The sequence below is a fragment of the Epinephelus fuscoguttatus genome, linkage group LG5 (genome assembly GCF_011397635.1).
Source record: "Epinephelus fuscoguttatus linkage group LG5, E.fuscoguttatus.final_Chr_v1".
Lineage (NCBI taxonomy): Eukaryota > Metazoa > Chordata > Actinopteri > Perciformes > Serranidae > Epinephelus > Epinephelus fuscoguttatus.
The window spans coordinates 12,554,531-12,569,672 of record NC_064756.1 but is presented as its reverse complement, the minus strand read 5'-3'; the positions used below and the strand labels follow the sequence as shown (position 1 = coordinate 12,569,672).

Genomic DNA, 15,142 nt, shown 5'->3' with positions numbered 1-15,142 from the left:
CTTGCGGCTTTGTCCTACCAGTTGATATCACAGTCGTGTAACGGTCTGGGGAGTTTTAGCCAGACTGCTCTCGAGCCTGCAAGGCGACGTGCAGAATTATGTGGTCAATTGAAATAGTGGTGTCACTGGAATGCTTTTATTTATCCTGTCCTGTAAATAAATGTGTGTGAATCTGCTGGAAGAGGAGCCGTCTCCAGACACGTGGTAATCTTCAGTCATGTAACGCTTTAAATAATAAAATCCTTTGTTCTGGTTTATGTTTTGCTCATGGCAGGTACAACATCGAGCCCAGTCTGTACAGTCCATATTTGTCTCTGGGCGCCTGTATGGAGGGTTTGAACAACTTGTTCTCTCAGCTATACGGTGTGTGTCTCATGTCCGAACACCCCAGTGCTGGAGAGGTGTGGAGCGAGGATGTCCGCAAACTGGTAAATCTTACTAACAGTGCAAAATGTCTGGGATAGTTTTTGATATGTTGAAGTCTGTTTCATGTCCCACGTTAAACCAAAAAAAGTTCTTTTACCTTGTGGTATTAAACGTCTGTATTTCAAAGATCAAAGTTTTACACCACTGTGTGTGTGTTTAATGTGTCTTCGTGTCTGTGTGCGTGTGTTCCCAGGCTGTGGTACATGAGACGGAGGGATTACTGGGATATATCTACTGTGACTTTTTCCACCGACAGGATAAACCTCATCAGGTGTGCATACACACGCTCAGCTAAATCATTTTTGCTGTTTTTTTCCATGTTGATTTCTCCTTTGAAAAGAGGGCTGTCCATATTTTAAGATCTTGTTAGTGTTGTTTATTTTAAACTGCAGACTTTTTACTTTTCAATTCAGCTTTCAGATCAAATATTCTCTATTGGCATAAAAGAATTAAGCACATGTTACTGACATGCTGCAGTATGGAACCTTGAAAATGACGAGATGTAGTAAAAGGTTACCAAACGAGTCAAAAATATAAAAGAATACTTCAATAAATCTTATTGTTAAACAATTTAAAGAGTGAAAAACATGTAAAACTTTGGACTTAAATATCCCAAATAGTAGATTTAAAGAAAAAAAGGCCTCTAATCAGTGTAATATACTCTGTTGTGGCCATTAGGTGACAGAAAAGAAAAGACATAGTTGCGATCAGTGACATGCACTTATCTTGTTTTCTTAATTAAATCAGTGGCAACATCTACATTATTATTTTTCTCTGTCAATCTCACCTTCCTTTCCCTGACTTCCTCATCCACCAGGACTGTCACTTCACCATCCGTGGTGGCCGCTGGTGCCAGGAAACAGGTCAGTACCAGCTTCCTGTTGTGGTGCTGATGCTGAGTCTGCCCCACCCGACCAAGAACGCCCCCACCCTGCTGACGCCGGGCATGATGGAGAACCTCTTCCATGAGATGGGACACGCCATGCACTCTATGTTAGGACGCACTCGCTACCAGCATGTGACAGGTGAGGTTTGGGCAAAGACTGGATACTGCACTTTGCATCTATATAGAAACTACAAATAACTAAGTGGGGCATAATGAAGGATCGTACGCATGTATCATTCAGGAAGTGCTATTTAACCAGGCAGAGGATTTAGCAAATTTTCTGAGCACTGTATCTTTAAATAATGGCTGTGCACTCTCCAAATGTCACACAGTAGAATTATGTAGCTAGATATGGAGCTGTAGGTTATTCTTTACAGCGTGGCAAATTGAAAATGGGGGGTAATCCGATTTTTAAGTGTGAGCCCTGAGGAGAGCTTTAGATTATTCTTGGCTACCAAAGTCGTCATCCAATACTGTTTCCCTTGTCAGATAAAGTTGATGGATATCTTCTCCAGTAATTCAAGCTCCCAAAAGTATTTATTTTACACTAATAACAGTATCCATTAACTCAACTGGAGGCTGTTTCCTCCGTAAAACCATGTTTACACCTGTTTAGACATGCTGCTTAAATTACAATTGTGTCTGAAAGCTCACAACAGTTGCATTATGAGTAACTCAATGCTGTCTTTTTCACTCCTCTAAATCTCCTTTTATATCAGATGTTGTGTTTGATATTACATTAAAACATCTGTGGATGGTTAAAATGACGTACAGCACTGAGCACACTACAGTTGTGTGTCACGTCAGCTCTTGTCTGGTTGTGCCAGACCATGCTCTGTTTTAATTTTGGGGTATTTATATCTAAGCTCTGACGTCTCTCCTCCAGGAACCAGATGTGCGACTGACTTCGCTGAAGTCCCATCCATCCTCATGGAGTACTTTGCCACAGATTATAGAGTCATCAGCCAGTTTGCACGCCATTATGAAACAGGACAGGTACACCTAAACCCTCAGAATTAAGACCAATGTAAAGCACTGTGAAAAACTGTGAATCTTTGCAGATAGACATTTTCCAAAACATTGTAATTATAGTTATATTAACATTTTAATGTCTTAATTTAGCTGTGATGTTATAAGTTAAGATGATGTTATGCCAGTGATGACACTGATTTAAAAAAGTCGGACTTGGATGAGATGAAACTGATGTGTCATGTCTGCGTCTGTGTCATTGTGTTCTCAGCCTCTGCCTGAGAGTATGGTGTCCCGCCTGTCTGAGTCGAAGAAGGTGTGTGGAGCAGCAGACACCCAGCTGCAGGTACAATGACCAACCTCACACACATTGCTCACAATTATCCATCTCAATTATCTATCATCTAAAAGGATGTTTCTCTTTTACAAGAAGACATCGCCGCAGGTAAACGAGTGTTATCTGATGAACAATCCTTCAATTACAAAAGCCTCCAGTCCTTTAATGTGGATCCAGCCTCTTGTTGTTGAAAAGGGTCACACGAGCTTCTTATTAACTCAGTGTTCGTGAAACCAACACTGAATTTGTCAGATGTTGCTGCTTAAATGAATTTCAATTTATTGAAATGATAACCCCTTGAGATCTAGCATCTCGATTTCAAGGGGGTCCCCAGACACAAATACAGAACAAAAACATACAGAAAAAAACTGCATAACATAATAAACATACACTACAAATACACAGATAAAAACAACAGATGATTAAACCATATCACACTTTTTTCCTTTGTCAGAGGCTGCTGGTTGGGGTTATCTGTCTTTTAGCTGGTTTAACGGACAAGTTTTACACAGTCCTAAACTGCTTTAGATTTGTTATTGATGGTAAATAAAGAAATTCTGGCTCTGCAGTAATGATGAATGTATTTTCCCCCTTTTTATATGCAGACCTCTACCACTGCAGAGCAGCACTGGGCTTGATTTATCTTATTCTAATATTAAAGAAGACCTATTATGCTTTTGAGTTTCTTCTAGAACATGTTTACATGCTTTAATGTTCAAAAAAGACTTTCTTATCCTCACACTGTCTGTGCTGGAGCACCTGTAAACTCCCTCTGTCTGAGATGCTCCTTTTAGCACCTGTGTCTTTAAGCCTCTCTGCTGAAAAAACCCAGTCTGTTCTGATTCATTCGTTCATTCGTTCATTCAAATCTTTTTTTAAGACTCGGGAAATGAATTGAGGGAGAAACACGTATTCAGTGATGCTGTGCATGAACAAAGACATTAAAACAATCAGTAAGCAAACAAAGAACCATCATGCATATCAATTAAAACAAATGAAATCATTCAAAACAACAATAACAATAAATGAGCTCTAAAAGCATTTACACTCAATTAAAACGATCAGAAATAAGGCACGTAAACCGCCATAATGGTGGCAGAGTGTCCAAGTTTAAGGTCTGTTTTAGATTATTCCATGTATAAGGTGTACTGATAGAGAATGACATTCTTCCTAGTTCTGTTCTGATTAAGGGAATGTGAAGCAACGACCTGTTCCATGAGCGAGTACCAAGATTATGTGAGGACAGAGTTCAGAATGATGAAATGTGGGGTGGAAGCATCTGCATCAGAGCTTCATAATTGGTTGATCGGTGAGTGTTTCAGGGTCTTCTGTATCTCAGCATCCCTGCACCATCATTGCAGCTGGGGGAATGAACTTTCTACTTTGAAAAATCACCAGTAAAAGCTTTTAAACCAAAGTCTGCACAACTGGACATGTTCGAGAAGAATTATGAGCTGAAATCAGGGAGAAATTAACATCATCAGCAACCAAGATGACACATTACCCTAACGTTAGCTGTGTGGAGCTGATGACCCCACGAAGAACTCCATCACGAGCTGACGTCACCTTGTCTTAAAAGTAGGAAAAAATGTGAAAATGAAGTATCAGAACGATCTTAAGCCTGAGATTTGCGATCACAGGTAATACTAAAATATGACATTATATCATATAAATGACACGCAATACAGTGGAGCTTGATAGGTCCTCTTTAAGGTTTTTATGTGCTGGACTGATTTGGTATGATCTTTTTTTTTCCTGGACAGATCTTCTACGCTGTCTTGGACCAGATCTACCACAGCAAACCTCAGAACCGCTCCACCACAGACATCCTGAAGGAAATGCAGCAGAAATACTACGGCTTGCCTTACACGCCCAACACGGTACATCCCCAACTCTCTTTGTGCTATTTAACACACTGTGTCTGACTTCTTTCGAGTAGCTTGTCATTGCGATACTGTGTCTTTGGATCGATTACAGCCTTTTCAGGTTTGATCATTTGGGGAACGTTCTGTGCACGAATCCCTGAAGACTCTGCTCTCACTACTCAGTTGATCACGGCACAGAAACAACACAAACTTGACTGAGAAGTCCTTTTAGCTTTCTACTCCAATTCTCCTTCTTTCCTTTCTCTCTGGTTTTATATCTTTTACCCAGGCACAGCAGCGTTTAAGGGATTAAAGCCTCTTTTTTTTTTTTTGAAGCCCTGCTAAAATAACAAAGCAGAGGTATACTTTGAATGAGCTCTCCCCGGGGGAAATATTTGAAACCCTTCCTCCCGGTCCTTTAATGAAAAAAGCTCTCTATTTCCCCAACTTTTGCAGCTGTGGGCGAGGGGATGAGGCCAGGAGGGAGAGGGGAATCAAACACACAGTCATAATTTAGCCAGGAATGGCCTTCATAGAGCATTTACTCTGAGCTATAATTATGTGGGGTGCCATCAGGAATAGAGATTACAGAAGTGCTGTATATTCTCCCAAACGTCAGTGTGCTGGCCCGTGTTTCTCCTCCCAGAAGTCCTCCCACTCTTCTGCTTGTGCCCTGCTTTGTAGCTGCCTCTCCAGAGATTGTGGTTTATGTTATATAGTTTCCCACTGTCGCAGTCGTTCCTCTTCAACTTCTCAAACCCCACTGAAAGCTCTAACAGACACTTTACGTCCGTGTGCACAGCTAACCACAGCAGGATGGTTTTCCTTATTTGAACTCCACAGAAACTGAAGATGATTGCAGTTTCTTGAGTTGGATCAGAGCAAGTGAAAACAGATTTGTTTAGATCCCTCAGTGACCGGCGACGGACTCTACTTAAACTTGTTTTTTTCCGAATTTGCCCTCTGTGTCTCACTTTTCACCCGTCCTCATGGAAACACAGCTCAGGAAAAGTTTCCACAGCAAAGCGAACATTTGAGTGGCTAATAGGTTATGGAGAGCCACAGATTATAAACATTAGGGTGACGCTGACATGTGTATAGTTTATAGAGCGGGGCTATCATTTCCCGCTGTGTGCACAGAGAGAGGATCAGCTGTGAGTAACACAGACCACATGCTCACCCTTGAGCCGAAGATAATATTTGGAAATAAATGGCAGAAAGCAAGATGTTCTGCTGGCTGTGTTGACATTTCCTCAATCTGCGATTCTTGGCTTGAATGCTTCAGGACCAAAGCGGGCGCTCCTCTTTTTTTAATGAGCAGTGTTTTCAAGCACATGTAATCCACACTCTTATAAAAATGTGGAAATTCACCTAAGCACCAGGAACAAAAAAAACACAAGTTGAGTTTAGAAAGAACATAAAGTCTTTTATCTCACATACAAGAGGAACAGAGTAAAAAGCCTGTGCTGACTTTGTCTCCTTTTGTATGTATGGATCAAAAGGATATCTCGCTGACATGTCACCCACTTGCACTCTCACAAAAGTCGACATTAATCATTTGATGTGAGGCAAAGGGATTGGAGACAAAGAGGAGCTTGGAAGTCAGAAAATCATTTTCGTGCTGCATTTTGACGAGTGTTTAAAGCATCTTGTCAAAGACTCAAACTGAACATCAAAGTAAAAAGCTGCCTGTTTGTTTCCAGAGTGTCAGCGACTGTAAACCACAGAGGAAATACAATGAAGTCAAAGAGCTGGCTGTCCCATAGGTTTAAAACTCAAAAATCAAAAGTTAAGTTCAAATTAAAAACCATTTTTTATGCATCAGAACATTTTTCTGTCAGCGTGTGAATTAACTCCAAACAGCTAAAGCAGACTTCTAACCTGCACGACGGCAAGGCACGACGTGACCGAGGCACTGTATCACTGCTGCGTCCAGCTGACAAAGCAAACTCTGTCAACTTCTGCTTGCCTGTGGTTTTCTGAGCCAGAACTCCTCTCAGGAGAGCTTTTTACTCTTATTAAAGTCACCACAGCACAGAGGAGTCTCGTCAACTCGACACTTTGGAGCTTAAGCGTTTCTTACGCTGTTGGATCAAAGATGAACAGCCCCCAGTTTAAGCTCTCACACAGCTGCGTCAAACTTTATTACACCTTGTCATCCAGTAACATAATTTTGAAGGTATTTATCTTCAAAGTAATAATATTTTATTTATATATTTTAGCAGGTGTCTTTTTGTGATGCAGTTTTTTAATTAGTTGTCCACTTAGCAGTATTTTAATTTAACCATTCATTCATTACAAGGGCTTTAAACAGCTTCATGAATATAACAAATAATAAATTTTTATCAGAATTAAAGCCCAGTACCTTTAAGGATCCATTTCTCCGTGCTATACCTTCTACAGCTGACCTCGTGATGATGATTATGACTTCATAATACCACCCTGTACATAATCAGATTAATCCAAATCTAGTGGATACTTTTGATACATTTTATTAAGATCATTTTCTAAAGTATACAGTGCCTTACAAAGTATGTACCCAGGTCTCCCTTGAAAATAAGACCTCAATCTCATTGAGATTTACCACGTTAAAGCTGCTGTAGTCATTATTTCTATATAAACAAGGCGTCACATGGCTATATAATTAGAAAGGAGTTCCTTGTAGTGATGAACCCGCAGAAAAATATCAGCTCTGTGGAGCGTTTTAGCGTATTTTAATTCATTGTTTTGGTTTCATGGCCCATAACTTCACTGTGTCAGTTCACTTTCATTGCTCTCATGGGCATCATTTTCAGGGAAAAGCTCTGTTAACCCACTGTACGCCACCTGCTCAGCACCAAACTGCAGACATTTATCAACCAGCTGGTGAACATAGTGGAACAATTAGCAGCTAAAGAGCGGGATATTTCTCTCAGGAATTAAAATATGAAAAGTGATATGTGACGCAGAGTGGATAGAGGAAAAACACAACTCCAAATAAGTGCTAATGTTACTTAATATGTACTGGATGTGTAAAAAGCAATTGTTTGCTAACAAGATAGGTGACAATATGTCAGTCTTGTTTATGGTTTGTTTCTGCTGCCCCCAAGTGGCCAAAAAACTTTTCTGCTGTATCAGGCATTCTCTTCATAAAAAGGTTTTGTTTGGAGCAGAGATTAAAGTCACTTTAATTACTAAAGACATCAAAATAGATCAGGTTTTTCACTGAGGCGTGAAGATAATTTATGTACATAAGTTGTCTACATCCTTTTAAGTCAGACAATTATTTCACTTGCAGTTGGAGCATAAATCATTAAGACGTTGATTTTTTTTTTTTCATGTGGAGTTTTGGGAGGCGTCTGCAGTCTGTTATGGTTTTGTTAAGTATGGCAGCTGCTGTCTTTTCTAAATGGCTGAATGTTTGAGTGTTTGCCAGCTGAATTCCCCCAGAGTCCCCGTCTGCAGAGATCATAAAAGAGCTCGTCTTTATAGATATGGAGAGGGGCCCCCGCAGGCAACTGCACGGAGAACAGAGGAGAGCAGAAGGGGGCTTTCTACCATTTAGGAATTTCCATGTTTTGTCCTTTAAAAGAGGAGCTGGCAGGTTGTGATTTAATGTTTTGTTACAGAGGTTTGTCGGAGGAAAAGGTGTATTTATTCCCACCAATATATTAACATCATAAAGAAAACTGAGGCAGCTCAAAAGAAAAAAAAGTGTTTGACATTTTTGTCAGCAGCCATTTAATAGTTTTGTGATTTAATTTTTCATTATTATCCACTTCATTGTAGTTGCAGTGACAGAATAGAAGGCTGACACTTACAAATTTGCAAATTTATGGAGATATTTTTATGCCAAGTTGAAGTTTCAGTTGTAGTTAACATCTCCAGCCTCACTTTGTGCTTTTTACGGGAATAGTTAGCCACGGTCATGGAACAGCTTCTCTTAACAAGTTTTTACGAGCAGAAACATTTAAGGCTGTGATATCTTCCCTCTGTCACACTGCTCACACGCCACACACACACACACTCACACTCACACTGTAGCCAACAAACCTGTAACAGTTTTTCATTTTGTCAAAGAACATGTGTATAGTGTCATTTATGTGATTTCTGCTCTCACTTCTCATCTCAGTGAGTTTGTTCTGTCACTTCCTGTCTGAGTGATGAAGAGGAACCTGTTGACAGCCAGATTATGTTAAGTTGATGCGTCTTCTCACTCAGGTGAAGGTGGTAATGTTCTCTTTTTTACATTTTTATCCTCCATAGGCATGGCAGCTGAGATTCGGCCACCTGATTGGCTACGGGGCCAAATACTACTCCTACCTCATGTCCCGGGCTGTGGCCTCCATGGTGTGGAAACAGTGCTTCGTTCAGGATCCTTTAAACAGGTGAGACAGCTACTCAAGGTTAAAAAAAATCAATAACAAACTATCAAATTGAGCCAACAGAAACAGGAGGGGAAATACTCAAGTCCTCAACTTCCTACATACAACAAGCTTAAATTGGGTACATGTTTTAATGGGAGGAAACAGTTGGTGAGTTGAACTTAATTGAGTTTTGGCTGCATCAACTTAGTTTCACTTTTTATAGAATGACTGAGCCTCCTTTTCATAGCACAAAAATATAACATGTAACTGTAACACAGTGGTAGATTCTTCTCTCTAATGGGAAAACTCAGTGCCTAGCTAAAAAAGAAAGTGTTATGAATCTGTGGCAGCCTCGGATAAATGTGATTAAAGTGTGTCTCTTTTTTTTAAAGACCTTTACTGTGAAAGGGTCGTCCCAAACGAGCAAAATCAAAGTTTAGCGATAAGATCCTCTAAAAGTGATTGTGACTCACCAAACTCTACTAAATGGAAGCACAGCAAATGAATGTAGGCTTCATGTTACAACTTTGTCAAATACTCAAACCTTTTGCACGGTTTGCATCAAGATACAGAATAGTGAAGGTAAAATAAATAAGGGAAATTAATGTCCTTGCACGTTTTAATTTACACAGGCTGAAATAGTGAAGATTTTCAGTAGGAAAAACACGAGCAGTGGTTGTAGAGCCGTTTCCTGCTCATGGTGGAGAATTACAAGTGTGCCCCAGTTTATCTTTCATGGTGCCCTCCCCTCTAATGCAGAGTGCCCTCCACACCTACTAATGTGTCTTCATGTGCAGTGACACCATAGACTGTGTGAGTGACACTCAGTGGTGAAGGGCTAATGAGGAATACTCTTCAGTTATCCTTCAAGTAAAGCACCCACTCTTGAGAACTGGGACAAATCATGTCCTCAAAACAAAGGAATATTTCGCACATCTGTTTTCAAACAGGTGCAAAGGAACAAGAAGAATAAAACTTGTAAAAAAAGAAAAAAAAAAAACTACTACTAGCTACTAGACCTTCATCAGGCAGCTGTCTCAGGTTGGCTTGATGAAGGTCTAGTCACCGAAATGTGGCAGAAGCATTAAAAATCATTATTTTTGCAAGTTAGACAGTGTGCGGGAGTCTTTTTGACAAATCATGTCCTAAAAAAAAAAAAAAAAACTTAAAAGTTATAACTTATCAACACACTAATTTTGTTTCTGGGGTAAAATGTTCTTTTTAAAGGATTTGTCTGTATGAAGAAATATGATCTTATACAATATTTTGATCTGCTTTCATTTTTTTTAACTTCTAAACTTGTGCTGTGCCAGAAAACACCCACGTCCCGGGCAAGAATTCACAACTTTAAACAATTAAAAAATGTATTAAAAGCCTTCAAAATCTAAAACTAACTACTGAAAACATTTGTGTAAAAATGTACTGCTATGGGGCGTCAGTGGCTTAGTGGATAGAGCAGGCGCCCCATGTACAAGGCTGTTGCCGCAGCGGCCCGGGTTCCACTCCAGCCTGTGGCCCTTTGTTGCATGTCTCTCTCTCTCTTTCTCTCTCTCCCCCTTTCACACTTCACTATCCTATCAATTAAAGGCAAAAAAAATGCCCATAAAAATATCTTTAAAAAAAAAAATGTACCACTATAATCATTTTTGTTTTAAGGTATAATATTTTGTGAAAAAGTTTGCCCTTCAATGATGTGCTCCAGGTTTTTGTTAACTCCGTCAGATTTCTACAAAAATACAGTTTAATCAGGCATCAAAGGGATTAGCTATATCACGCTGACTCCTGTCTTACTTCCTTGTCTCTAAAAAGGCAGGAATGCTGCTGAAGTACTGTTAAACTTTCTACTTTTCGATAAATTCATTATATAATATTGCTGTCAGGTGTGTGTCAACCATGACACGTCAACTATGTAGCCCTGCTAAATCATAACAAGATAAGAATTATGGATTACAAATGAGTATTTTGATTGGCATTATGAGAACTCTAAGCAACTTTGAAAAATAAAATGGCTACTTGCTACAACTGCTGTGAAATTAATAAATATATGTAACTTTTTTGTCAACTCCGTCAGATTTTACCTCTGCTGTTAAAGAAGACATTAAATGTCTAGGAGGTTGGCCCATTACAATGTGTAATAGTCAAGACTTGATTTTTTATAATACATTTTCCAGCCTAATTGATAAGTACAAATCAAAAACCCAAACAAGTAAGTTTTTGTCCCAGTTCTTAACAGTAAGTGAAAGACAAGTCCTCCAAAACTCCACGTACTATGTAATGCAAGTGAGGAACCTAATCTGCAACTTCAGAGCAGTCTAATCTTATCGACATGTACCTGCAGTGCCTTTGTATAATGTTTGCAGGCATGTTTGGTGTCAGAAAAATCTTGGCACTGCTACTTCTTACATGATGGCATTGATGATGATTTTTTGATTGATTGTTATGGCGTTGATTTTAATCATTTGCAACATTTGAATTGATTTGATTTGCATGACAGTGATGGAAATGACCAGTTCATTGACTCCATTTCCAGTCAAAACAATCAAGTTGACAACAGTAGAACCGTGAGGTTGTGAAGTTCACTGAGGTGTGTTTTACAGCTCAGAGAAGTTATTAGTTCAGCTCCTGTACTTGAGCTTCCACAGAGATATGTTTTGATTAACTCACAGTCTACGCTCTCTTTTTATCCACTCGTATCCTTGTGTTCATGATGAGAGTCGCACACGCTGTAAAAGCACAGCGTAAACCTGTTTTGCGTTTAGAGCGCAGAGACAGATGCCTCCTGACAGGCCACCTTCCCCTGGATACTGTTTAGGCCTCTGCTGCCTGACATCGAACATGACGTTAATATGAAACTCACGCCGACTTGGCAGGTGTCTGCTGTAATTCACAAACACTCAGGAGTATGCAGACCCACCCCCTCCATCACAAGTGTTCACCGCTGGACAAAGCACAAAGGCTTTGTTTTGAAAAACGAAGCGTCTCCAGTACCTCCATCGAGTGGAGCCCTGCAGCGTTCTCCCCCTGCCTCTCTTTGCTGTTCCTCTGTCTTCTTGTCTTCTCTTTTCCTTTGAGATTGTTTTAGTTCCACCTGCAGTTGTCAGATCTCTGTTTCCTGTCACCTGTCTGTTGTGAACAGGGAGCTTAGGAGACTTGGCCCGTGGGCTGCTAGTGGCAGCGGCAGAGAGTACAGGTGTCTGTAACCTTATCTCCTTCTCTTCTGTGTCTGTCTTTCCTTTGCTGTCTTTGTCAGGGACATGGGTGAGCGTTACCGTCGGGAGATGCTGGCCCACGGAGGAGCCAAGGAGCCCATGCTCATGGTGGAAGGTAACACGTCAGACCTTTTTTTTTTTAATCCCCAAAAAATGCTGAAAGAACCATTTTATATTTACCCAAAAAATTCAACAAATCACTTCTTACCACTTCATCTCAAACATTTCTAGTCACATCAGACTTAGGAATTGCACTCCTAGACGTCAGTTCTCCTCTATTTTTGGGCTCTCTGCTGACCTTTTGACCCTACAGCCTTCAGGCAACAGTTGTCCCACCTCGTACAGGACACCACTACCCCCCCAACCCCCCCGGGCAGATTTAGCTTGTTTGGACCACAGTTTAACAGTTTTAGGATTCCCCAGAGTTCATCTCCAGGTTTCCCTCAGTTTAGTTATTAAAGTGTCAGTCCATTAACTTCCTGTAGCTCCAGTAAACTGGTTGAGTGTAATTACTGTTAAGTAATGCTGTTGAATTTGTTTTGACAGCCTGGAGGGTCAACTGCTGTCGATTTTTTTTTTTTTTGTCAGCTGTCTTATATGTGTTTGTAATGACACAAGCAAGTATTTTTTTAGTCCTTACTACTTTGACAGGCGGCACGGTGGTACAGTAGTTAGTATTGTCACCTCACAACAAGAGGGTTCCCGGTTTGAATTCAGGGTGGGGTTTCAAACTCCAGGGTGGGGGAGCCCCTCTGTGTGGAATTTGCATGTTCTCCCTGTGTCAGTGTGGATTTTCTCCAGGTACTCCAGCTTCCTCCCACAGTCCAAAGACATGCAGGTTAACTGGTGACTCTAAATTGCCCGTAGGTGTGAATTTGAGCGTGAATGGTTGTCTGTCTCTATGTGTCAGCCCTGTGATAGTCTGGTGATCTGTCCAGGGTGTACATCGCCTCTCACCCAGTGTCAGCTGGGATAGGCTCCAGCATCATATTACAAGTACCATAAAACACCTCTGCCCCAAGTACTTGCTACTGATTGACCATCCGTTCTGGGAGATACTGGGTTCAAATAGTGGTTTATATATTAAGTAAGACAGACAAGGTTTCTCTGTCCGTTACAGTCCTTTAACCTCAGCAGTAGAGTCTGTTTTCTCCTGAGGGGAAATTTAGCTCCAGTTTGTCATCAGACAGAAGCAGCTGTGCGTCTGTTAGTCATGTTGTAGTTTTTCTTTCAGGTGTTCACAGCTGCTGCTGTTGTGGTTTGGCTCCATCTGCGCTCAAGCTCCCTGAGTAGCACCTATTTACCGATTTAACACACCTCCCAATGTTTCTCATCTTTATTTACAAGAGCTTTGTCAACCCAGACACAGCCAGTCCTGCTGTGGTGTGAATTATCGAGTCAGCTCCCTCCGGCAACCGTACACTTTTCATGCTAGTCCCTCACTTTTCTGAGGTCAGTTATTTGATCCGCTTAAAAAAAAAAATCTTAACTTAGTAGTGGTTTGCTGCTTTTTTTTTTTTTTTTTAGCACAGACAAAAATCCAGAAGGCAGGAAAGACAGACATGGATGATTACAGGTTTGAGCCCTAAGAACTGCTGACTCTGCAGGGCTGAAAACACAGAGTGGTGCATTCCACTTTGTGTTTAACCAGCATTTTTCAGCCATGCTAGCAGCGTGGGTCTAGAGATGGTGGTGTCAGTCAGTTGGTCCATCACTTCCGTCCACACTGAAACATCTCAACAGATACTGGATGGACTGCCATAAAATGAAATATTCCCCCCAGGATCAAATTTGGTGATTCTCTGGCTTTTCAGCCAGTGCCATCATCATTTGTTCAATAATTTTATTTAATGGTTTGAGTTCAAGGTCTAAAAAAAAAGAATAGTATCAGTAACACTGTTAACACTGTGCTACATTACAGAGAAATACAAAACCGTACTAATGAACCTTCATTAATATAGGCCTATATTTTATCTACAAGTGCACGTCACACACTGAGCGAGCCACCTGTTAATGACACTGTCGGCTAATGGGCATGTAGTTACTTCCATGTTTCAGATGATACGTCACGTTTGTAGTCGACCGATGAAGATGAGTTTACATATCACCTTGGTTTCGTCCTTCACCTTCTCAAAATGATCCCACACTTTGGATTTCCTGCCCGACATGTTATTAACTAGCCTGTGGAATAACCGCAGGTACCAGCCCTGGAAATTAACCTGACTCCTGTCTGACTGCTGAGCGTGGACACTTCCTGTGTCTGTCTTTTCAAATTAAATTCCCACATGGTCCAGTCATATAAGTTTTATTTATTTTGAAAGGTGCAGCTCCTCCTCCTCCTTTCACGTTTTTGACCTCTCTGGTCGACTGACATTTGGTCGACTCTTAGGGGCCAGCCCTAGACAACATATGGAAAAACAATTTAAAACAAAGATTCTTCTCTTACTTTTTCTGTTTTTTTTTTTTTTTTTAAACTTTACTCCCATGGTACTTTGCTTTGTGGTAACCCATATGTTTCCAGCTGGCAATTTTAAGGCTGGTGTTGCGTGTGCATTGCAAACATTACGGGGAAAAGAGTCATTTTTCTCTCAATGAAATACATAAAAGCTTATGGCAGCTGGCTGCTAGTGATGGAGACAGAAAAAGGATGTAAACAGGAAGCACCAGTTGTTGAAGTCACCTGCTTGAAGCAGATTGATGATTCCTGGTCATGTAATGTTTGAAACAGCTCTACTGCATTTTGAAACAGTCAATAAAAGTAATTAGATAGCCAAGCTGTTTGTTTTAGCAGTTTATATTCATGTAATAAACATAAAAATATCAATTAGAGGTTAATCTGCATGAGAAATAAAGAAAAAGGGGAGAATATGTTATAATAATTATCCGTAAGTGATCAATTTGACCTGGACAGACATGATTGCCATTAATGGTTTCCACTGTATCTGCAAAACTAATGACATCCCCACCGATGTCAGCTGTACTTTGTGTTTCAGTAGCAAATCGTAGCATGCTAACATGCTAAACTAAGATTCTGAACATGTTCGGAAATATACCTGCTAATCATCAGAATATTATTGTCATTATAAGCAGGTTAGCATGCTAAT

At 40.4% G+C, this 15,142-nt stretch overlaps 1 protein-coding gene across 1 annotated transcript in view; it reads left to right on the top strand.

Moving 5' to 3' along the window:
- The window catches only part of mipepb (mitochondrial intermediate peptidase b), a 37,679-nt gene that overhangs the window by 9,181 nt on the left and 13,356 nt on the right, over nucleotides 1-15,142 (top strand). The window contains exons 11-18 of the mRNA XM_049577300.1: nucleotides 275-428; nucleotides 620-697; nucleotides 1,244-1,451; nucleotides 2,199-2,308; nucleotides 2,553-2,627; nucleotides 4,382-4,498; nucleotides 8,729-8,850; nucleotides 12,080-12,153. Of these exons, the coding sequence (XP_049433257.1) occupies nucleotides 275-428; nucleotides 620-697; nucleotides 1,244-1,451; nucleotides 2,199-2,308; nucleotides 2,553-2,627; nucleotides 4,382-4,498; nucleotides 8,729-8,850; nucleotides 12,080-12,153 (938 nt within the window). The remainder of the gene's footprint in view (nucleotides 1-274; nucleotides 429-619; nucleotides 698-1,243; nucleotides 1,452-2,198; nucleotides 2,309-2,552; nucleotides 2,628-4,381; nucleotides 4,499-8,728; nucleotides 8,851-12,079; nucleotides 12,154-15,142) is intronic.